The sequence below is a fragment of the Miscanthus floridulus genome, chromosome 16 (assembly GCF_019320115.1).
Source record: "Miscanthus floridulus cultivar M001 chromosome 16, ASM1932011v1, whole genome shotgun sequence".
NCBI classification, from domain to species: domain Eukaryota; kingdom Viridiplantae; phylum Streptophyta; class Magnoliopsida; order Poales; family Poaceae; genus Miscanthus; species Miscanthus floridulus.
Window position 1 is genome coordinate 117,239,639 of NC_089595.1, and position 24,190 is coordinate 117,263,828.

General features: G+C 51.2%; 1 protein-coding gene and 1 pseudogene across 1 annotated transcript; one reads left to right on the top strand and one right to left on the bottom strand.

The window, feature by feature from the left end:
• The first annotated feature begins 15,818 nt into the window (after positions 1-15,818).
• LOC136512471 (ATP-dependent Clp protease proteolytic subunit-related protein 1, chloroplastic-like) lies at positions 15,819-19,837 on the top strand. The gene is made up of 9 exons (XM_066506426.1): positions 15,819-16,118; positions 17,074-17,189; positions 17,293-17,511; positions 17,609-17,713; positions 17,822-17,884; positions 18,644-18,755; positions 18,863-18,924; positions 19,038-19,220; positions 19,309-19,837. The coding sequence occupies exons 1-9, from the start codon at positions 15,914-15,916 to the stop codon at positions 19,408-19,410; spliced, it is 1,167 nt and encodes a 388-aa protein (XP_066362523.1). The 5' UTR covers positions 15,819-15,913; the 3' UTR covers positions 19,411-19,837.
• A 127-nt stretch (positions 19,838-19,964) lies between these two features.
• Positions 19,965-21,426, bottom strand: LOC136512472 (protein RESTRICTED TEV MOVEMENT 2-like; annotated as a pseudogene).
• Between the last annotated feature and the right edge of the window lie 2,764 nt (positions 21,427-24,190).

Genomic DNA, 24,190 nt, shown 5'->3' on the forward strand with positions numbered 1-24,190 from the left:
GGAGAGTATAGGGATTGTGTGCGCATATCCCGTGGCATGACGATATACCAGATCATGGTGGGTGTGGAGATTTAGGCGAACGATTGGTTTCCTTGCGTTCGTCGCCTCTATAAAACCAGTTGGTTCACCCCTAGGATTTCATACCTTGCCTTCTTGCCTTCGCATTTGCAACCACTGCCGCCAATCATTCAGGCTCCCTGCATCCATGTCTAGGCGGTCGTCAAGCTCACATTCACTCGCTCCCATTTTCTAATGGATCCATGGTGCCGCTCTGACATCACGTCCCAGTGTATGGAGGGCCTCATCCACCATGGTCTTCTCTATGCATGGACCATGGTTGAGTGGCTACTACCCGACGAGGAGGACATGGCGTTGCCGCTCATTGGCTATGTGGTGTCATTCACGCACTTTGATGAGCACAGGTTCGCTACCCCTACTCATGGATTTCTTTAGGGGCTGATGCACTACTACAAGATTGAGCTACAACAGTTCAATCCTAATGGAATCTAGCACATGGTGGCGTTCATCTCCCTGTGTGAGGGATTCCTGGGGATTCGTCCCCACTTTGAACTATGGCGGCACTTCTTCGCCGTCACCCTCTAGAAGAAGAGGGAGAAGCAGGAGTTGAATATGCGATGGGATGTGTCGACATCCACCTCCAGAACAACTGGGTTGGCGAGTACCCATCGATGCATCTATCGACCTTCAACAAAAGGTGGCATTCGCATTGGTTCTATCTTAAAAACGACATTGCTGCCCCCTGTCGGAGTTCTCTGGGTGCTTAATCGAAGAGGCCCTGGATTCATGGAAGTGGGGTGTCCTAGAGAAGAACAAGAAGAAGATCTAGGATCACCTTGTCGACATCTGCATTCTAAAGGAGAGGGGCCTGAAGGGGTCAAGCATCATCAGGGCCTACCATGCGAGGAGGGTGGCGGCGCTGATGAGGCGCACGCTTCCACTGTATGTGATAGCGCCCGAGGCATCATTCATCGGGACGACACTGGCTGAGGGAGCGCTCTCCCCCTTTGAAGTCATGTAGCATATTAAGGAGGTGATGAAGCCTTCTCAGGACAATGTAGGCATCCCTCTTGATTTCATGTATCCGGTGCTGGGGCACCCTCCGAAGTGGCGGGAATCGGGCTACATTGTCTTTGTAAGTTTCCTTTCCTCATGGCCCCTCTTTAATTGATCTCCTAACCCCTTGATGCTAACATTGAGATGGGGGCAGCCAAGGGACCTCATCCTTATGGATCTCCTATCTCCTATACCGAGGGATCCATCCGTGAGGGTGGCGAATCGTGTCGAGGCCAAATGGTAGAGGAAGGCGAACGAGGACGAGAGGAAGAAAAGGCAACAAAAATTGCAGGCGTGGGAGTGAGGGGAGGACACTAACAACAACAACGATGATAATGAGGAAGATGATAATGAGGTAGTTGACGACATTGAGTGGGTTGACCTATAGAGCGAGGATGTGCTGACGGGTATCCACTTGTCATTGCAGGACTCGGGGCCCTTCCCATTTCATGGAGGGGAGGGCACATCTATAGGACCAGTGGAGACAGGCTAAACCGTCAGCCTGCCCCCAAAACCAATAGGGGCGGGCAAATCTACTGTTGTGCTTGAGGTGTCGGTGGAGGCAGGTCGCTCTATCGTCATGCCCCAAGATGCAAGGGGAGCGAGCCCCTCTACCAGGGAGCAGGGGGCGTTCTCAAAATGACCTTGCCCTAATGTGGTGGAGCAGGGGTCTAGGGGTTCACCCCCCAAACATATCTGCCGTCCAACAGCGCCAATGTAAGTCATCAACTCCTTTGTTTTTCTCTATTCTTCTCTATTTTCATCGTAACTTATGCTTTTCTTTCCTTGCAACATCATGAAGCGACGTAATCCTTTGGTGCTAGTGTTAGAGAAGGGCATCGCCCTTCTAGCAGGGCGATAGCCATCGGTTGGTGCCATGCTCGTTTTGGGCTAGAGTGATGTCGGTGCGACTGCCTCGCTGGCTGGTCACACGCCGCCCACGGTGGCGCTCAAGCCCTCGATGGGACAAGCGGGCACTAGGTCTCGAGGGACACCCTCGTAGGTCACTAAGCAGCTAGCGATAGAGGTGATACAACTACCAACGATGGGGTAGACAAAGCTACTGGCTTCATATGTGGCGTCGACCATGGCTGGTGCGACGCCACCGGTCAAGGCCCCATCGATGCAGGCGGAGGTGGCAGCGGCTGTGATAGGCAGGACACAGCTAGACGTAGCCATGGTGGTGCCCAAGGCAGTGGCGCAACCCGCTCCACCATCGGCCTAAGTGATGGTGCCAAACATGGGCCAGGCAGAGGGGGACACGACCGAGGGGTCCCCGGACATCATGGTGGTGGTAGAAAGGACCGGTGGGAATCATCCCTAGCCTCGACATCAGGGGGTAGCCACTTGCCCACATGGGACGAGCCCCTATTTTGATGGATGAATACGTAGGACTCGACGTTGACACTCTTCACCCTCAACGATGCCGCTGAGAGCATGGAGTGGGAGAGTCTCAACGAGCGAATTGTGGCCATGCTAGAAGCTTTCAACCATGCTAGGGGCACCCTGCATGAAGTCGTCATTCCCACTAGCCAAGTATTCATTTGATCTAGCTTTCCACTCGCCTTCTTCTTTCTTTATGTATTTTTGTGTTCTGACTGTCATCTTTTTTAGTCCCTTATCGCTCATAGCTAGGAGAAATCCCAGTTCCTTCGTGAGCAGAAGGAGAACTGGGACCACCACATTGAAGAGGAACGGCTACGCAGGGATGTGACCACCTAGCTTGTTGTCGCCCAGTAGAGGGTGGCTAAGCTGACTCCCCTTGCTGAGGAGGCAAACAATCTCTGACTATGGGAGGCCGAGGCCCATCGGCACGAGGAGGAGACCGAGAGGGTGTTTGAGGCCCTATCGGTGAGGGCACGGCAAGATGTGGAGGAGTCCACCAGAGTCAGGAGGGAGTAGGACAAGCTACTTTAGAGGGATGCTAAGACTCACTGGTAGATCCTCAACCTTCTGGCCAAGGCTAAGAAGGAGCAGGAGCTGAAGCTAGTAGCCGAGTAGAAACTCACAGACCTAGAGCGGAGGGCGAGTCTAGATGTTGAGGCGATCGCCTGGCTGCATAAGGAGCGAGATGAGCTATTCCAAACCATGGGAAGGCTCCACTCAAAGCATAGCATGGTCCATGAGGAGCACGACTAGGCCATCTAAGAGCACGGTGAGGTGTAGTAGAGGATTGGCTCCCTCTAGGCCGAGCTCAAACCACAACAACTCAGAGGCTGGAGGCCGAGGGCGTCTCTGTTGGGATAGCCATAGAGCTCCCTGAGGCAAGGAGGAACCTTTAGGCAGAGAGCGACGAGCTCGGTATCCTAAGCGCCGCCCTTGGAGTGGTCTGTGATGACCTAGAGGTGGTGCGGTGGAGGGGACTAGTTTGCTTGTGGCCTATGCTGTTGAGATCATGGCGTGGGTGCACCAGCTCGAGAGGGATGCCCTTCGCATTGAGGTCCATCAATCCTTCGTGATTGCTCATTCTCATTATGGGGATAGCATCGACCTGGAGATGATGAGCCTCGGCTTCATGCCTAGCTACACTGACGCCAAGCTAGATGAGATAGAGGCGGTGGTGGCTCCTCTTTCACGGGACCTGGCGGACAAAATGGAAGACACAGTTCTACCCCGAAGGGGTTAGTTAGTCAGATAGGTTGAGTAATCATTCATGTAATAAGCAGACAAACTCCGACCTTCTACACTATCGCACAAACTTATCATTTTATTTTGTTTGCCTAAGTTTGTTTTTCCTCCCTTTTTATGTGTGGAAAGGGGTTCGTGTGTTCCAACCCTTCCATTGCTAAAAAACCACGGGGCCTGAGGTGTAGGAGGGAAACTCTGATCACGCTGGTGAGTAAAAGTGCTGGGGCTGTAGGGGCGTAGGTTTCTCATAGTCTAACCAACGATGCTCAATCGCTTGTTTCTGCAGACCTTGCCACTAGATTTATAGTGAGGAAGAGGTCGGGCATGTCGACAGTTTTAGAAAGGGTGTATTTATACCCTTATCAGCCCCCGATTGAGATCCAACCCCTTGCCAATACTGGGGTCAGGTGTCACTAAAGATTGTGGAGAGGATAGCGAGATTAGTGGGAGAATTCATCTCTTGTTTTCGTACGTATTCCCTCCCTAGGATCCAAGCTATCGTTCTACGACCGCACATTCAGTCTCTTTGTGAGTTCAACCTTCATCGAGCCTCTGCGCATAGTGGGGGTTCGACCAAGGGTTGGCTTGACTTTGTGATTGTTGCTGTATCCATGGTTTCCATAACTATGGGGTGACTCATCATCTATCTACAACAGCGTGTTCGGTCTCTTTGCGATGCTGAGCCCCAAGCCCCCACACGTAGCAGGGGTTCGGCTGGGGGGTTAGTTTGTCCTGCGATCGTCGTCCCTCATGCATCCATTCGCTAGAACAAAGGGGTTGAGTCGTGTTGTGCTTTCCTCGCTGGACGGATCACTATGCTTGGTGAGTTATTAATGGGCTTGTTTGAGTGGAGCCCCGGCATCCCCTTTATGGGGGCCCAGTTTGAGGTTAGCTAGTGACTAACTCTAGATTCTTGATGGCCAGTCCATATAGTTTCTAGATCCATTCGACCGGTCTAAGGGCTCGATGCCTTTCTTTGGGGAAAAACCATGGGCCCTGCATCATCCAAGACTTGAAATAAGGGTCAAGATGCCCGAGGCACTCCACGCGCTTTGGGTATTGGCTGCTAGCGGGCCTATCCTTAACCTCCCCTTACTTTAGGGTGCCCTAGAGTGGCCGTGATCCCACTAGTGGGCCAGCCTTCGAACTCTTGGGCGTTAATGGGCCGTAAGAGCATTTTTAGCTCTGTATCCCACTTACCTGCGGTGGCCCATAGTCTTTGAAGGTGAATCGTCGCTTGGTGGATCCTTCATGGGGAAGATTTGGATAGGCATGTGCTTGTCTTCTGGTAGCTTCCTAGAGCCGTTCTATCGATCTGGACATAGGTTTTACCTTAATGATAAGAGTGATGGGTTTGGGAACCTCTTATGGGATATGATTGAGCAGGATCTAGGTCCATTGTTCGTGATAGGGTCGACATGACCTACATGGGGCGTCCTACTGCTCCCTACCCATTTCATGGTGTCGGTCAAGCTGTCTAATTGACTTGCGTTACCTGTTGTAACAAGGTTTACCCACGGTCATAGAGGATGAGAACATCCCACGCAAGAATTTAGTTTAGATAGATAAACCAGGTGGGGAACTCATGATAAATGGATAAGCTCTTAAATTAGGTTATAGCAAACAGATTTTTAGTTCTTCTCCCCTTTTTGTATAAAAATGTTAGTGCATTCCGACCCTTTTTGTCATTAAGGCCATAAAAGCTCAGGATGCAGGAGAGTCGGTTCTGATCACGCTGGTGAGCAGAGGTGCCATAGCCGCTAGGGCATAGGTTTCCCGAAGCTCAACCAGTTATACTCAGAGCCCATTCCCGTAAACCTAGATCCTCGATTTTAACGTGAAAGGGGGTCGGACATTGAGAATGTTTGCTAGGTGGATAGATTTTTAAAGCGTACCAGTCCATTCCATGCCTAAGGCCCAAAAAGAAGCTAGGGTACGGAAAAGAAACTCTAATTACGCTAGTGAGCCAAGGCACCATAGCCGCTGGGGCATAGGTTTCTCGCAGTCCAACCAGTTTTACTCAGGGTCTATTTCTACAAACTCCGCTTTTTGGGTCTTAATCGTGAGAAAGGGTCGGATGTCGAGATTATCTACCAGATAGATATGTCCTTATTAGTCCCCGAGTGAGGCCCGTCCCCCCGCCGTTTGCTAGGGTCGGTTGTCACAAAAGATCAGGGAGTTCGACAGTGAAACAAATAATAAGAGAAAATATGTGTTCATTAAGAGTAAAAGTGACATAGCTGCTCAATGTTCCTGACGTTTGACGAAGACCTTGCCGTTGATGGTTTTGAGCTTGTAGTCACTTGGCCAAAGCATCTCCATGATGATGTGCAGTCCTTCCTATGACGGGGAGAGCTTGTGGCAGTCCTTGCATACTTGGCCGAGCGAAGGAGGGCGATGTCGCGCACTTCATCTAGCTGGGCTCCGTCCTATGCTCCCCCTTGTTAGAGCTTTCGAACAAGAACCGCTTCAAGAGAATGCAGTCCTTGTACATGTGCTTGATGGGAAAAGCATGGTTTGGGCATGGCCCTTCAAGAAGCTTCTCGAAGTGGCTTGGGGTGCCCTCCGTAGGCTTTTGGCCCCCCATGCGGTCAGCATTGGCCGCTAGCAAAATCCTGCACCGCAGCTTGTTCTTCCTTTTGTTGGGAAGCTTGGAGGTGCCTTTGTCGATGTCCTCGTCTCACTTTGCCTTGCCCTTGAAGGCGTGTCGGTCAAAGGCCTGAGGTCCCATCAAGTCAGGGCTCATGCTTCGGTCCTCATCGCTGTCATAGCATCCGCCATGACGTGGATGGTAGCCACAGCTAGCCCCTTCATTTGCATCGCCATAGGCACATCTACGGGCATCAAGGGTGTCGCGGGCGTCGCGGTGGAGGCCGAGACGCTCATGCTCTAGAACCATGGTGTGTGGCTCACCGCCCTATTGGGCCTGATGGCCCGATACATCCATGTTGGGTCGTTCTGAGGGCGCTTCGTGTCTGCGAGCATCGGGGGTGTCATGCGTGTTGTGGTGGAGCTCGAGATGCTCATGTGCCGAACCCACGGTACGTGGCCTTCCGTAGTCAAGGCTAAGGGGCTGGTTGCTTCCGGGGGCGCGAACCTCCATTGTAGGTAGCTACAACTCCTTAGGTGCCTTAGTGATTACGTCGAGGCCAGTGAGGACGAGGGGTTGTGTGGAAGTGGAAGACCGTACCAACTCTACCTCCGTCGTAATGACGAAGTCCATGTTCCCAAAATGCACGCGCGCGCCCGGGACCCAGCTGATTGTGTGATTAGCCATCCGAGGCCGGGTGTTGATGTTGAAACACACAAAAAGGCCCCTACCTGGCGTGCCAACTATCGGTGTTTCAAGTAGGCGTCGGCTAGTAAATTTATATATTACGCGTCTAAACCGGATGGTATGTTAAAAGGATACAAGTATTATACTGGTTCGGGATGAATGTCCCTACGTCTAGTTTCGGGCTGCTCATGTTACTAGCACTGAGTTTGTAGTAGGGGGTTACAAACTGATGAGAGAGAGAGAGGTAGCTCCCAAGTCTCTAGTGTGATGTGGTGTGTTTGTTCGATGAATCGATCCCCTTAGTAGGACGCCCTGCTTTCCCTTTTATAGGTCAAGGGGAAGCAGGGGATTTTTACCACCGAAGGGAGGAGAAAAAAGGAAAGAGAAATAAGGCTTCTGGAGGTGCGTCGTCCTCCTATTCGCGTGGGTCCTACTGACCCTATAGATCGTGGTGGCAGCGGCGTCATACCGGGATCCTGTTGGCTGCTATAGCTTATGTGTGGCCGTTGTGCGCTATTCTTGTCTTCCATCCCATCTGAGCGGACAGAATGGTCTAAGGGTCCCCTGACAGAAAGCCATGCGGGGGGCTAGCGGTACAGTGCTGGCCAACTGACACCGGTTTGACTGACGTTGGACGGTGGTCAGGCGAGGAGTTAGCAGCATAGTGACCACACATCCATCGCTGTGGGCGATGTGAGTTCCTCGAAATGACATGTCATGGGGATGGGTCATACTGAGATGTGACCGCTCCCTGCACGATGCCAGAAGTTTGACCTTGAGTGGTACTTTCTGGCCCATACTGGTTGGTGGCAACGTGAGCTTCTGTTAAGAACCATGTTCGAGGGTTGGCTGAGGCAAAACTAACCCTCAGGGGTCGACCGAGGCGGAGCCTACCCCTAGGAGTTAGCTGAAGCAGAGCCAGCCCTCGGACGTTGGGCGAGGCGAAGTTGGCCCTCAGGGGTCGGCCGAGGCGGCGCCTACCTCTGGGAGTTAGCTAAAGCGGAGCCAGCCCTCGGATGTCACAGAGGAGCAGCACCTGCCATTGCCTACATAGCTCTATAGTCCATGGGTGAGACTATAAAATGTGCATCCAGGATGAGGTAATGGCCATGCTGAAGATGAGAGAATCTACACAAATAATTTTTTTCGCATGGAACCAGCAAGCAAGAAAACAAATTATTAGCCATACTTGGAATCTTCTGTGGGGAGCCTTGCGCACCATAACCCATCTTCACAGGTATCATTAGCTTTTGCTTTTCACTAACGCACATGCCTAGCAATGCTTGGTCCCAACCTATAGATGAAAACAACAAAGTCGGTTGGCGGATTTAAGATTGTGTGATATAAATGGCACACGGTGTTTCATCTATTTTTGATTACATATGCTTGTAGCCCTATACAGTTTAGTATGGACACTGGACCACACATAAACATAGAAAGATTATTGTTATAGGGAAGGACAATAACTTTTTATCACTTGGCCATTTCCAAGAGTAAATTCAAACGGTCACCTCTGTCAAACCTGATCTATCGGTGAGACAATTAGCACATGAAAAAGTACCAGGGAGTGCTTTAATCAAACATGAAAAGGTAAACCATATATGAGACAAGATATTGCATCTACAAAGATCATACTACCAAGCAATTAGCATAGTTCTTCTGCATAGCTATATTAATTGTGTGAGTATGTGCACGAACTCCTCCTTGGTGCAATTCCTCACCTAGAAAGCACACCCATCAGTCCACCGCAAAACTATTTGATCATGGAGAAACTATGGATGCCACGTTATATTTTCATGCAACTATTAACTCCTTCAAATCTAGGAGAAATGGAGAACATCTGTCCTTTATTTCCATGAGTTTGGTGACTGCAGGACGAATCACATCTAGGGGAAATTAGCATTTATGAATCAACTGAAGTTAAAGATATCAAAGGAGAACAAATCAAGTACAGCCAGTAGATTGATCCCCATTGCAATGCCACCAGACAACCATGCCTCCATGGCTCCACCTATAGTTTTAGAGAGAATCAAAAATTTATGGATCAATAAGATTAATGGGAAATATGAACGAACATTACAAAGATCAAAAAGAGAATCAAATCAAATTGAGTGGATCAGGGTATGACTGGATCTTGGATTTAGCCATCAGCGACATTGCGTATCTACATGATGGAGCAAAAAAACTAATAATTGTGATGGAACAACTCCACATATTCACTACATCAGGCAGAGCACAACTGACAAAGGCAAGACGAACATGTTCGTAACGTAGATTAATATACTGCTAGTATCTAAAGATCTCATCAATAATCGCTTTCTGTCTCCTTCAATGGAACACACAAAAAAAGGAAAAACCAAACTATTGGATTACGAATCAGAAGGGGCTCAGGGAAGGGAGAGGGAAGAACCTGCAGGTGGCGGAGCACAAAGATGCAGTGAGGTCGCCGCCGCGTGGCATGGGGTGGGCCGGCGAAAGCAACTCCGTGTGACCTGGTGAGGGCCACCGCCGCGCGGCCTAGGACAGGGCTATGAGTTGGCCCCCACGTGCCTCCATGTCTCCGCAAGTCCTCGAGCGTTGCCGCACCGGTCGCCGCGGGGTGGGTGAGGGTGCAGGGCGGTGGCGGCGCATCGAGCTATGGGTGAGGGTGACGATGAGGGCATGGCGGATGCAGACAATGGTGGTCAGCCACGCGTGGAGCGAGGGCATGAGTGAGGATGAGGGCGCCCGCGCGATGGCGATGATGGCCACGCATGACGAATCACGGGAGCCACCGCCGCCATCATGGGAGTGTCACGAAACGTCAGGCGGACGAATCACGAGAGCGAGGTTTCCTTGTGAGGCTTTTACGTGTGGGCCATTATAAAAGTCGATAATTACCTAAAAGCCACTAAAAATTTTGAGAGGTCACATATGCCACTCATCTAAACTTATTTGTCGTCCACGTCATTCCGTCCATCTTCCTTTAGATCTTTGCCATTTGCTAGCCCTGACATGTGGGTCTAGCCGGTCAAGATGTCCAAAATAACCCCCTCCCTCTCTCCCAATCCCTCTACTGCTCGTTGTGGTCCTTGCGTCGTGGCTTCGCGTCGTCGCTCTTGCTGCCGCCCTTCCTCATGTTGAGCTCGCCCACGCCGCCCATGGTGGATGGGCCATGACGCGATGAATCTCACGCCACTTGGATGGAGGTCGAGCGCTGCCTCCTGGCCCTCGCCCTATCGGTGTCCTGGCGTCTGTCCACCTCTGCGAGGCGCGGTCGTCGATTTCACGCTCGAGGCTCTCAATCTCTTCGCTGTAGGTTGTCGGGTTGTTGATGCCCACCTCCTCCAGGATCTCCTGCAGCCTCTCCCGCTCCGACACGATCTCCCGCTCAATTTCCTGTATTGCGCAGGCACAACGACGCGGACCGTGACATGTCTTTGTCCGCGGTGAACAGGATCAGGCCGTCGAACGCGGTGACCAGGAGTTTGGATTGCCTGGTGATGGACGCGATCGCGTTGCGCAGGAATGGGGTTGGAGTCTCGGCGGTCGCGAACATGTTCTGCGCGAGGCGGTGCAGCGAGCGCAGTAGCTCCTCGTTTGTGGATTGGGCATGGCCATTGGAACACCTACAGAAAAAACCGCTACGGCCGTGATGCACCTCCTTAGGCCTTGCCACCGCCTATTGCGCCTGCGTGTGGGTGACGTTTGTGTCCAGTCACATGCTGGCCGCGGCGCTCCCAGAGCAAGCTGCTCTCGGAGTCTCGGTGTACTTAGCGCGCACCAGCTGGGCCGCGAGCATAGGTCAGCCTAAAGACGGGTGATGACTGCGTCTCCATCGGCCAGGGCAACGACGACGTGGACATCGCCCGCGTGCGGTGCGGCCCCAGGCCCCGACCACGGCATGAGCGTCGGCAGCCCCGATCAGTACGCCAGCGAGGGAGGTCACCTTCACCGGCACCATGTATGGTGTCCACATCAAGGGCACGACGACGACGCTTCGACGCCGGTGGCAATGATGCTTAGGTGTGGCGTGCCGTGCCAGGGCACGTCGCCCAAGTGCGACTGTGTGAGAATGCCACGGTCATGTACGTTGGCTACCAGCTCCCCAAGTCCTGCACCTAGGTGCCAGTGCCCGTGCTTCGTGTTCATGTCCCAAAGCCTTGCTTGCCTGATGCCCTTTCTGCTATGCTTCTCCGTTCTCGCACAATCACCGATATGGATGGCGTCACTTCGAGCTGCTGGAACATGCCGAGGATGCTAGCTGAGCACGTCATGCCACAAGCGATCAGCGTGTTGGATGTTAGTGGCACCAGAGGAAAGAAACTCTTTTACATGTCTTTCAGACTTGGCAGGCATTTTAGACTTTTCTCATCACAATTTGACACCGTTAGAGGCATAAACGGATGGAATGGCGTGGACGACAAAAAAGTTCCGGCTATTGGCACCTAGGTGCACTCAAACTTTTTATTAGCTTATGTGTAATTACCAACTTTTATAATGGCACATGGGTAAAACCCTCTTTCCTTTTGTGTTTTTGTCACGGGCACGGGCGTACGAGCGTTGACTCGCGGATCGCACGGGAAAGGCGGACCAATACTCGCGGGATCGCATAGGGAGGCAGAGCGACGACCAAAGAAATTATTGCACTTTCTCTTACTTCTATTCTTTTTATTAGCCGTAGGAGATTCTGTATAGATCCGCCAATTCGGAGACACATGTAGCATAGTACTATCCTAAATCTGGAATATTTTAGTCTAACAAACAATCATCATGACAAGACCTCTTTTTAAGAATTATTCTTTTGCATTAACATGGACTACTTTACTGTGAAATAAAACTACTACTCTGGTAAGAGAACTAAGTTTATATAGAAGAAAGTTACTCGGTAAAACCACAACGATTCTAGTCCCACTATTTGAATCCATGTTCCAGAAACAAAAAAAAAGTTATCTAGACTTCATCACTCTGGTCAACCTTGCTTGCACGTCCCCTGCATTTAGCTAGGCCCTTGCTTGTCGTGTGACTCTTATCAGCATCGGAACCGAGGAAACTCAGCCATACTGCAATCAACCTCTCTAGCGGACGAAGGGGCATATCCCGCGTGGACCGCGGCGCCGCGTCGCCAAGCTTATTGCCGGCCGCATCATCCACGACGGTCGCCGCGTTCCCCGCACAATCTCCCGCGGCAACCATGTCCTCGCCCTGTGTCGCCATGCCGCCATGACTGTTCTGTTGTGGCTGCTCAACGTCGACGACGACCTCTGGTTCTTGGGGCCCGGCAACCCGCACCTCCTCCGTCGCTGCCGCGCCACCAACACGGACTTGCCCTTGCCCTTGTCCTGCCTCGCCTCCACGGTGGTGCAGCAGCAACAGCCCGAGCGCGCCGTCCGGCTGGTCTTTCTCCCCAATTGACAGCTTTGGCGAGCGGAATGCCCAGAGCTCCATGTGGATGTCGTCGGCGTCGTCTCGCACTGCTGTCTGCTCATCGTCTGGTTCCTCGTCTGGCAAACTGCTCCGGCGTTTCTTTCGCTTCCCAGGTCGCTTTCGAGTCACGCCCCCGCCACCACCGACCAACAAGCCGTTGTTCTTCAGAAAAACTGTATAGTCGGGCCCTATGATCCGGTAGGCGGTGTTGCACGATAGATACTTGAGGTTGAGCTCGTACGCTCTGCCGTCGCAGTCGTACGCCTCCACAGCAAGCCCTTGAACCGTGCTCCTCTGCTTATTCCCCTGCTCATCGTCGTCCTTATCCGCGTCCTCCTTGCCGCCGCCGTCGTCAGTCATCTTGTGCTTGCCATTGTTGTTGCCGCAGCAGACCTTACTGTTGTTATCGTCCTCGCCTCCTTCCTTCTTCTCCTTCTTGCCCTTGCCCTTGTCTTTGCTGTCGTGCTTCTCGTCCTCTGTCTTCAGCGGCTCCGGCCGGTGCACCAGCGGCATCTCCGCCTCCGTGAATATGCTAGCGAAAGCGGCCCTCTTGCTTTCGCATTTGCACGACATGAGTAGACGATTCTGGCCCTTGCTCCTGTCGGACGGCGGCATGTGTTTCTCGTAGACAAGCACCGGGTCTGAGGCGTCGAGGCGGGCCAGGATGGTGCGGAGCGCGTCGGTGACACGAGCCTTGTTTGGGAAGAAATCGGTGGCCTTCTTCACCTTCGAGGCTCCAACGGAAGGTGACTCGCCGCCGTTGTTCTCCATGGCACCGCCCATGAGCTTTTCGATCGACGAAGATCGCCGCCGTTGTTCTCCGGGGCAATATATATAGGGAAGGTCTCGCCTAGCCTTCTCGGTGCGAACACGGACTGTGTCCAATACTCCAAGCGGAATCAGGCGTTATCGGTCGTGGAGTTTCCTCTCCAACCGGGACTAGTACGATCCAGCCTTGTGGGCTAGATTAGGCCCACTTAGAACAAGCGATCCTGGGCTGAGTGAATTCGCACAAAAAGAAGCAAGGAAAATGATCTTATTTTTATATCTTTTAGGATTAAGTCCACTTTTGATCCCTCAACTATCATGTTGGTCTAATTTTGACCCCCAACTACAAAACCGTCTGGTTCGGACACTGGAACTTTCAAAACCGTTCAGTTTTAGCACCTCGGCGCGATTGAGGCGGTTTACGCTGACGTGTGCCTGGTTTTGACTCGCCACGCTGACATTGACCGCCATGTGGCACGGCCACATGGGTCAAAACAGGAGCCGAGGCGGGCATGTAGCCTTCGCCCGAAGCACATGTGGGTGAGCAGCGAGAACACGGCGAACTGGAGGCACTCCACGACAAGCACCACGGCCCCGCCGTCCTTGCTCCGGCGCCCGAGGTCAGAAACCAGGGCCACCAGAGCCAGCCGTCGAGCCGGCACAAAGCGACAGGCTGAGGACGCCGGAGGTGAGGTTCCGCCGCAGCGAGCGCCAGAGCGGGCCATACGGCGCAGAGCTGACGGTGCTCTGGGCGCTGTTGAGCACGCAGAAGGGCACGATGGGCAGCGGTCGGCTGGCGAGCGTGGGCCCGCGCTGGACGAGCGCGCGGTGGGTGATGCCCCGGCCAGACACGAAGACGACGGGGCACGGGGAGAGGAAGCACAGCGTGAGGATGGGGCCATGTCGGCGGTGCAGCTCCCGGATGGCCGGCTCGAGGCGGTTGTGTGCACGCACGAGCCAGAGGAGCGGGCCCACGATCGCGCAGTTGTACGGCACTGCTGCTTGATACTGCAATCCCAGGGGCGGTGCAGGGGAAGACGACGACGGCGCACACCAGTACGTGGCTTGAGGTGCCTACGGCCAGGTGGTGGCGCTGCGCAGGTGCCGCCTTGAGTAGTCCGAGCAGGATGGCGCTGCCACGGCGGCACCCCACTGGGCACTGGCTCGTTGCGCTCGCGCAGGTGGCCTACGTGACGCGCCGCTGCACAGATATTAATTGGATGGAAAATTCATCAAGCTCAAGCCACCGCCATCCAATTACTCGTAATCACTGGTGCCTTAGATCCCTATATAGCCCTCGGACAAAACTGCAACGAGAATCATCCACCAAGGCACTCGGACGAAGCGTTGTCGTCACCGCCATCCGCCATGAACACCGAATTGAGCTCGCCCATGGCGTCGGTGCGAGCTGAACAGGCGAGCAGGGAATCGAGGCATAGCAGCCAGTGACTGGGAAGGGAGAGCAGGGAATCGGGGCGAGTACAGCGTTCAACGGCGGCGGCGGCGTCTTCGGTCTTCTCGTCCACGCGCGGAACAAAGGGTAAAAGAGGAGCAGGGCAAGGAGAGCAGAGCAGAGCGACGGTAGGAGCTTCAGCTCGGCGGCGTGGCTCCGGCGGGATTCTCGTCCGTGCGGCCGTTGCGGCAAGTCAAGGCGCGGGCGGCTCCGGCGATGCTCAGCTCCAGTACGGTGGCTGGCGGCAACGAGGCCAGGAAACAGCTCTGACGACGTGGCTTCGACGAGCGAGGCGTGAAGTGCTCGGCGGCTTCGAGCTCCGATGGCGGCAGGGATGGGCGAGCTCCGTGGGCGGCCCTGGTGACGACCGTGCACGAGCTCCGCATGCAACGGCGTGGCCGCGGCGAACCGGGGCGGATACGGTGAGCCGGCGTCGAGCCAGCAGCGTGGATGCGGCGAACCGGGGCGAAAGAAAGCGCGAAGGAGTCGGATGCGGCGAGCCCCGGGCTCCCGGCCATCCCGGCGCAAGCGGGGGCCCCAGCGGCCGCGATGGCCCGGTGCAGGCAGGGTGCGGGCACGGCTCCGGTCCAGGCCATCCCTTCGTGGGTGGGTGCCCCTACGGGCGGCACATGGCTCGCCACGGCGCCTATGCCGCCATGTTGGCCGCTCCCTACCCTTGCACCGCGCTTAAGAACGAGGCGAGCCTGCGCATGGCTCCTTGCTCGACCTCCCGCCTCCCTCTCACCTTCCCCGCCGCCGTTGCGCGGCCGTGCTGCGCCGCTGCAGCAGAGCCTACGCGTGTGGCCAGCAGACCACGAACCGCCTCCCGCCGAGCCGCGGCCGGCCCTGGTACCACGTACCTCGCTAGGTCCGCCCCTCCCCGTGCTCGGCTTTCCAGCGTACGGCGAGAGTGGAGTCTTCCACATGGGCACCGTTGGCCAACAGCTCCAAATTCCTGTTTTGACCTGTGCGTCCGTCGGTCAATGCCAGCGTGACGAGTTAAAACCAGACACACGTCAGCACAAACCGCCTTAATCGCGCCGAGGTGCTAAAACTGAACGGTTTTGAAAGTTTCAGTGCCTGGATCAGACGGTTTTATAGTTAGGGGTCAAAATTAGACCAACCTGATAGTTGAGGAGTCAAAAGTGGACTTAATCCTATATTTTAATACCCAATTTACCCTTGTCCAGTTATCCATCCGATTCCAATATCCGCAAGCGCAGCAGAAGCAGAGGAGGGAGGAAGACGGAGTGAAGCGCAGCCCAGCCGCCCTCCCCTCCCACTCCCGTCCACACGCCCCGCTTCCCATGGCGCTCGCGCTGCGCTGCCCCCCCGCCGCCACCTCCTCCCGGAGCCCCTTCCTGCCGTCGTCCTCCCCGGCCCTGCCGGGGAGGCTCCCGAGGAGGCCGCCCGCAAGTTGGAAGTGCCACGGCTACTACGGCGACGGCGGATTCCGCAAGAGCTACGACCACATCCCCAAGCAGTTCCGCGAGGAGAACCTCAAGGATGGATGTGAGTGCTCTGTCCTCCCCCATACTTGCTACCGCCTTCATCCCCAGGTTCCGCTACTTGCTAGGTGTAGCCGTGTAGGGTCTGTGTCTTGATACTCCTGCTTATGCAGTCAGTGAATAAGCAATATGCGGATGTGCCTATGATTCAGTCTGACTAGGGAGAGCAATTGCTTGCCGAGAGTGCTATACGGGATGTTTGCTTGAGGCAGCTACCGTATATATGTGCTACACCACTGTACCTAGCGCAACTTAATCAGGCCAGCCACAGCGTATTTAATCAGCAGAACATGTCATCCAAGGATAACAATGTACTGTTTCAGCCTATAGTTTACCATTACATGTTGGCTTGATGATACAAATGCACAGAGTTGTATACAGCCAAGCAAGATCACCAACGCTGCCCAACTAAGCCTTGCATGGTAGTGTCTCAAAGATTAGCTGCTTTCAACTGTGGGCATCTAGTTCAGCGAAATAGTAGTATCTACATGTTCATTTATCCACTGCAAAGTGTTAGACCTCAGAGATAATGTTGGCTTTGAATTGGAGATTTCCAGTTTAAAGCTTGCAATGGTCCACAAGGTTCCCTGATGTGCAATATTCTATCCTCACTTTAGATTTGGGCAAACCTTTGGCACAGGGTTGAATATTCCAGGTGGTAGTTTAACTTTTGGGCAAAGGACCAAATTTACTAGCTGGTTCATAACAAAATTAAAATAGATATTTGCACCTTCTTCTTTTAAAAAAAAATACTATGCACCGGAGGACCTATTTTGAGAAAAAGTCCATCAAACTCTACATGTTTTACACGTTCATAATTTGTGTAGCGGCCACAACATTTTAGGTTTAGGTGGTGAGGGTTATTCCAATTTCTTGATCTGCTTCTGTATCTTGTCAATCAAATCTTCTGTGCCTGCTATTTGTTTTGCACCACTTTAAAGTATTATGTCCTCTGGCAGTGATGGATAATTACAAGAATGTTCCTCAATTCCTTTACGGATTAAGTTCTGCACAGATGGAAATGTTTATGAATGACGACAATCCTTATAATCGACAATCCCAGAAAGTTACAGAGGTTAGTGATGTTATTTACAGCCCTTCCCATTTCTATTTTGTCAAGTTCATTCCATTACATCAATGTAATAGAGTTGAGATGGTATTTTCCCTGTGAACTTTAGGAAAGCGTATCTGCTGCTAGGAGTTACGATGAGTTTGGTATGTACACCTTGTCAGGCATGCATGAGGGACCTGCAAGTTACAGCATGGGTATGGGCATGGGAGGCAGCATGAGCATGAGCATGGGCAGAGGAGGGAGAGGGTATAGAAGAATGAGAAGCTCTGCTCCAGATCTGCCATCATTGCTACTGGACTCTCGAATTATATTTCTTGGAATGCCTGTGAGAGATCAACTTTCTACCTCATTTCATTATCAGTAATATTTTGAAGGTTTGGTTCAACAAATGGTAACATTCAGTGCCATTGTTATACTGGCAGATTGTTCCAGCAGTAACTGAGCTTATTGCTGCTCAATTTCTTTGGCTAGACTACGATGACCGCACAAAACCCATTTATCTGTATATAAACTCCACTGGAACTATGGTAAGTAGTTGTTTGAATGTTTGAAAAATAAGAAATCATGTCATCTTTCATATGTTTCCGGTGCATATTGCCACTATTTATATGACTACATCTTCTGTGCTGTAACAGGATGAGAATAATGAGCTTGTTGCATCTGAAACTGATGCTTATGCAATTGCTGATTTTATCAATGTAAGGCTGTATCTTCTATCTCTGACTGATAATCCAGCATAATTTTATGCCATTGTTAATGATGTTATTATCATGCCTAGGACTCTTATCTATGTTTGAATGTAATCTCAAAGAGTTTCTGTGCATACTTGAGTGCATGCAGTGATCAGGACTGTGAATCCAGATTCCAGAGCAATTAAATATGTTGCGCACTTAAGGATCTTTTTTTTGGCCAAAGACTTGAAAGCAAGATGAATCGTTGCCTGCTGGAGATGATGTCTGTTGTTCAGAACTTTTAGGTTCTGTTACACATTTTCATTCTGTTGGCACTCGAACTAACATGAGAAATGAACCATTAAAACTGAGTCGACAAAAAGGATGAATAATCATGTGGGATGAAGTTAATGTACCAGATTCAATTAGTATGTGGGAAGGCAGCCTTAATTCAAATCATAAACAATTTGGGCTTAATTCCTTCTTATTTGATGTGGAGTGACAACTGAAAGGCGCTGGCAGAGTAGTAGTAGCTTATAAGTTATAACACACAGCAACATTATGCGTAAAGTCCTGCCCGTCAGTACAATGTTTTCAAGGGACCAAATGATAAATATTATATTTTAGTAGCACATTCCTCCCATTTTGATAACTACGCTGAAGAATCTTGGCACATGACATATGTTTTGTTAAGATTTTATTTGCTTTGAAGCAAACTGGAGCATGGGTAAAAGAACTAAAACTGCCTACTCTGACTTTTGCATATTATTATTTTTGGTTTGGCAGCGAAGCAAATCCAAGGTTTACACAATCAATCTTAGCATGGCGTATGGTCAGGCTGCGATGCTTCTTTCCCTTGGTGTCAAGGGTAAAAGAGGAGTGCTGCCAAATTCAATCAGTATGTTACATTTCCTAAGTTTTGTTGCTTTTTTTTCATTCACTCATGGGTGCGTGCTTAACAGCATATATTATATATTGGTCCTAAATGTGCACTACTAATTGCAGCTAAATTACACCTGCCTAAGGTGCACAAATCTGGTGGAGCTGCCATCGATATGTGGATTAAGGTCAGATCCAACTCTTCTTTCCAATATCTGAAGATCCAACTCCCTTTTTTGCTTACGCCTCACGCCCATGCTATTGTGTACTAGTGCACTGAATATGTTATTTTTTTACTCAGGCAAAAGAGTTAGATACAAACACAGATTACTACCTCGAACTATTGTCTAAAGGAGTTAGTAAACCAAAGGAAGAGCTTGCTGAATTCCTTAAGGGCCCGAGGTACTTCAGAGCACAAGAGGCTATTGATTATGGACTTGCTGATACAATCTTGCACTCACTGGATGGTTCTTTCAAGCCAAATGTATCTTGCTAATTGCTATCCCTCTTTCATCTCTGATCTCCATATGTAGCTCTCCAGTCTCCACTAATTATTTCTTCTTGTGGATTAGGATCTGACTGCGCAGCTGGCCAAAGCACAGGAGATGAGGCAATCAGGTAAGCGTGCAGCTGCTGGAGCTGGGAGATGGTCAACTCCAACCGCACCCAGATAGGCTAGAAAGGTACACCAGGACGGTATATGCTCATCTGGATGATCGTGTGGTTCTGCTATACAAAGAAGCCAGCATTTGTATACTTGGATTGGGAAGAATCATCTCCATGGAGCTTGAAATTAGACGCACGCTGGATAGTGGAATGTTGTAAACTGTAGTGTCAGTTGTACGTGTATCATCTGTGTGCAATCTTTGTTATGCTCGGCCCGCAGCTATTGCATTCAGATAGATTAATTTCACCAGTGGAAACGATAGCCTGTATGAATCATCATATAACCTATAGCATCCATTTCAGCAGATGTTGTGGACTAATGCTGATCGTTGGTCCATTCTTCAGGTGGTCAATGTGAAAGCCTGAAACACTGAATGGCCATGATCATCTTGGCTTGTTTCGTTTGGTGTACTGATGCATGAAATTCTCTCTTCACCGTATGTACAGTATCTGAATATTTTGGAACATGGGTCTTGACACAAGTATAAACATGAATTCTTATATTATAGTAATTCAAGTTTTGCCTTAGCTTTGTCAATTCATCACCACTGTACATGTATAAACATGTTTACAAATTTCACTTTTGTTTGTGCATGTATATATGACAAGCTATATTACGTTGTCATAAATGTCTGGACGCATGGCTATTAGTTCCTGCTGGACCTGCAGAAGAGCCTGCTGGAGACGAAGACGCCAAGGGAGAAGGCGGCGACGGCGACGGCGATCACCTCCCTGTTCTTCTTCACCGTCTCCACGAGGCCCTCGCCCACTCGGATCCCGCCAGCCCCTGCAGCTCCTCCGTCACGCGCTCCTTGAAGCCACGGCACGCCTTCCTCTGGCGCTCCGCCTCCTCTGCTGCAGCCGCCTCCGCAGCAGCCTTGGCCCGCTCTTCCTCGGCGCACCGATTCACCCTCTCCGCCAGGCTCTCCGGATCGACCGCCTTCCTCTCGGCATCAGCCTGCGGCGGCGGCGGCGCGGGCTTGGGCGTGGCGGCCTGCTCCTTCGTGTCGGTTGCCGCTGCCGGTGCTGGTGCAGCTGCAGCGGCGCCGGGTTTGGGCTTGCCTTCCTCCTTCCTCACGGCCGGTGGTGGTGGCGCCGCCGCCTTGTGCTGCTGCTCTGGCTCCGGTTTGCCGCTCTTGGCGTCCACCACCTGCTGCTCGGCAGCGGGCTTCTTGGTGGTAGCATCCTCGTCCTTGGCCTTGGGCTTGGGAATGGCGTCGTCCTTGGGCTTCTTGGCGTCCTCGTCTTCCTTTGCCTTGCGCTGGTCCTGCGGCGGCGTCGGCTTGGCGTCCCCGGCCGGTGGCGCCTTTGCCTGCTGCTTGGCCGCCGCCAGATCTTGGACCTGCTGCTGCTGCGACGCAGGCAGGCGCTTGGGCACGGTGAGCGTGAGGACTCCGGCGTCGAAGCGTCCGGCAATGTCGTCGAGGTTGGAGGTGGAGGGCAGCTGGAAGACCTTGCTGAAGCGGGAGTGCCTGGGGTTGGCGGCGGCGTCGGAGCGCTGGCCGCTGACGGTGAGGCGGCCGGCGCCGTCGACTTGCACCCTGAAATCTTGTTTCCTGAAGCCTTTTTACAAGCAAGAAATTAAACACAAGAGTCATGCAATGGATGTGCATGCAGCTAAGGAACTGTGCAGCCATTACCATTAGCAGCATTAGCGTGTGGTACCTGAGAGGTGGATGCGGAGGATGAAGCTGGTGGCGTTCTCCTGCCACTCGTACCTCGGGTCGAACTCCTGATCAGCTGCTGCTGCCGGCGGCTTGCAGCAGCCTCCTCCTTGCTTGCTGCCGGCGGTGGCCATGGAGTATTATTGGATTGTTATCAGCTGGAAGAAGGATCAGACTAGCTAGTGTGATAGCAGATAGCTAACTGCTTGCTTGTGTCGTCTGTATATGCTGGATCGGATCGATCAGCTAATAGCTCTGGAACGCCGATGGATGGTGAGATGAGATGAGAGAGCTAGATCTATATATATCATACTGTATATAATAAAAATATAAGATAGATGACGGCCGGATTGTTCCAGACTTGGCTTGGGGGGCTCATCACTACTTAACATGCATTGCATTGGTGAAAACTTGTTTGGGATGGAATGGAATTCTCTCTCCGCGCGGTTATTGTTATTGCTGGAAATGGTGAGGCTTTGCAGCTAGGATAGGAAGAGGAATCCTTTGGGCGGGCAGAAAGGTTAGGAATAATCCAGGAGAGGAATATTTACTCAATTTTCCTCCCTCCGAACAACGCCGGCTAACGTGAACAGATAGCTTAACTTTTTTTTTTCCTTTTTGTGCAGAAGAACAGATAGCTTAACTGACAGGGAGGAGAAAGCAGATGGTGCACGCACGCACCAACGATGGTGGTCATTATTGGGCCGAGCCGGCCCCGTAGATCTCGGGAGCCTCCTTCGTTGGGTCCCCTTTTGCTGGACTTGCAGACTAGCCCATTCCTTAATTGGGCCGTCCCTTGTGCTGAACTTTTTGCAGTTAGCCCATTCATCTCTGATCCTTTTGGTTCCCTAGAATGAGAAAAAAAATTCACAATCTCCTGGATAATTGTTGGATAAATACATAAAATGCTACATGGGATTTTTTTCCCCAAATCACATGTGCAGACACTCTCACCCCTATATAAATGCACGTACAACTCTGTTTATTGTTAATTTAATAAGGTTTAAATCAGAGTCACAAAGTTTCCTTGCCGATGAGACCGAGGAACGGAGTTGTTTACATGACGGGGTTGAAAATGACCCGCGTACATGGGTTGGGGACGAGATTCCCCGGTCGAGGGTTGATGTTCTTATCTCATTTTTTTTGTGACTATGGTTTCCTTTGCTTTGTTCAAGATACTCTGTAAAAAGTCAGCTGCTAACACAAAAAATAAAAGTGAGAGAGGATCGCCTTGTCTGGCTCCTCTTCTTTAGTGAATGACTTTACTAGGGACTCTATTCAAAAGAATATATGATGTGCTTGAGTTGAAGATCATATTCATCCAATTTTACCATTTATCTCCCAAGCCTTTTTTTCCGCATCATAGAATTATCAAATGCCTTTTTCAAAATCCGACTTTAGGATAATCGTTTCTTCTTTTTTATTGATGACAAATGCATAGTCGATTGGAGGTGCAGATCTTAAATTATACCTGTGGATACCCACCCGGACTTAAAAAAAATAGGACCTGTTTGGCTGTGGCTGAAAGTGGTTGCTGCAGCCACCGGCTAGAGTGATTGGTGAGGAGGCTAGGAGCCACAGCAGCAGGAGAAGCAGCTTTCGGCTATAGGTCTTTTTCGCTTTGCCTAAAAGTTATGGTTGAAAGCACAGTTCGTTGATTTATTATGAGAGAAAAAAAAATTATTCGTTCCCTAAAATAGTAGGGCTCGTAAGATAAGTAAACATAGCCTGCATAGTTTCGTAAACACCATCCTATATATGATACCTACTAGGTGGGCACGTATGTAAACGTGCATCCACAGGGTGTCGCGACTTGCTGTCTGTTCGGCTGGCTGGCTGTCAGCCCACTTACGAAACTATTGTTCGTGTGAACCGTGTTTTTAGATAAAACAGTATTTTCTCTCATAACAATCAGTCGAAATAGTATTTTGATTTATTTTTCAGTCCTGCCGAACATGCTCTTGAGTTGCGAGAGGAGGCAATGGCTAAAATGTTGAGCGTCTCGTTGCAGGCGGGTTTAATAATGTAATATAATAATCGTATCATTCACGTCATGCGATGGTGGTTGATCCTAAAACATTTTGGTTGGATGCACTCATCACAGATTTTGGTTTCCACGAGTACGTACAGAACAAAGGACAAGGAGATGAACTCAAGAGAACTACAAATTCTACATGCAACTACCTTTTCATTTGGCGGATCCTCTTCTGCTTCATTGTTCTCCACCTCCTTGTAGTTTTCCTCTTTGTTTTTTGGTTTATCGATTTTTTTTTCTCAGGTCTTTGTTGTCTTGTGGCTGGGGTTTAATGAGGTGCAGATTTGCATCGTTCTCTGTGGTGCTGGGCCGATCTCGAAAGTCCAATTCAATGTGTAAAACATGGGCCTATGTTCAGGGGCAGATCTACCAAGGGGGCTGCCAGGGCTCAAGCCCCCCTACCCTGGTAGCTCCATTGGAGCCCCCCTTAGCCCCTACATGAATTTTTCAGTCATTAACAACAAGGAAGAAAGTGCTGGAGTGCTCTCGACAGAGGTTGAAGATGAGTTTCGAGTTAAAGATGAGTTCCTAGCCCCCCCCCCCCCCCCCCCCCCTAAATGTATTTTCTAGATCCGCCACTGCCTATGTTTAAGTACCCGGTACAACTCAAAAAAGTTTAACAGGTCTCTTTTTTACCCGTTAAGGAAGAGATCTACTTACCGGGTTTCTTCGCGGACCTGTTATGCTGGTTGTGACTTCACACATATTCTTGTCGTTGGATGTGAATCTGAGGCTACCTGTCGCCTGAAAACAGCTATGTTTCAGGCGCCTAAAATATAGTAGGTTCCTATTTTTTTGTTTTTCTAGCGAAGCAAATCCAAGGTTCACACAACGCTAATGCTCTAGCGTGGGCGTCCATCCCGGATCTATCCGAACGGACGCTTCTAACTGATCTTGCAGACCAGCCCACTGTCCTCCTCCCCTCACGGCATATACACGGTTTCTAAAAAAAAGAAAAATAAAAGAGAACGATACTTTCCCCACCCAACATCGACCGCCGTGGGCGCCTCCACCACATTGCCCGCCCTTCGCTTGCTTTCTCCGCCGCTGGGGCCGCTTTGCCGCAGGTAGCAAACCTGTCGAACAACC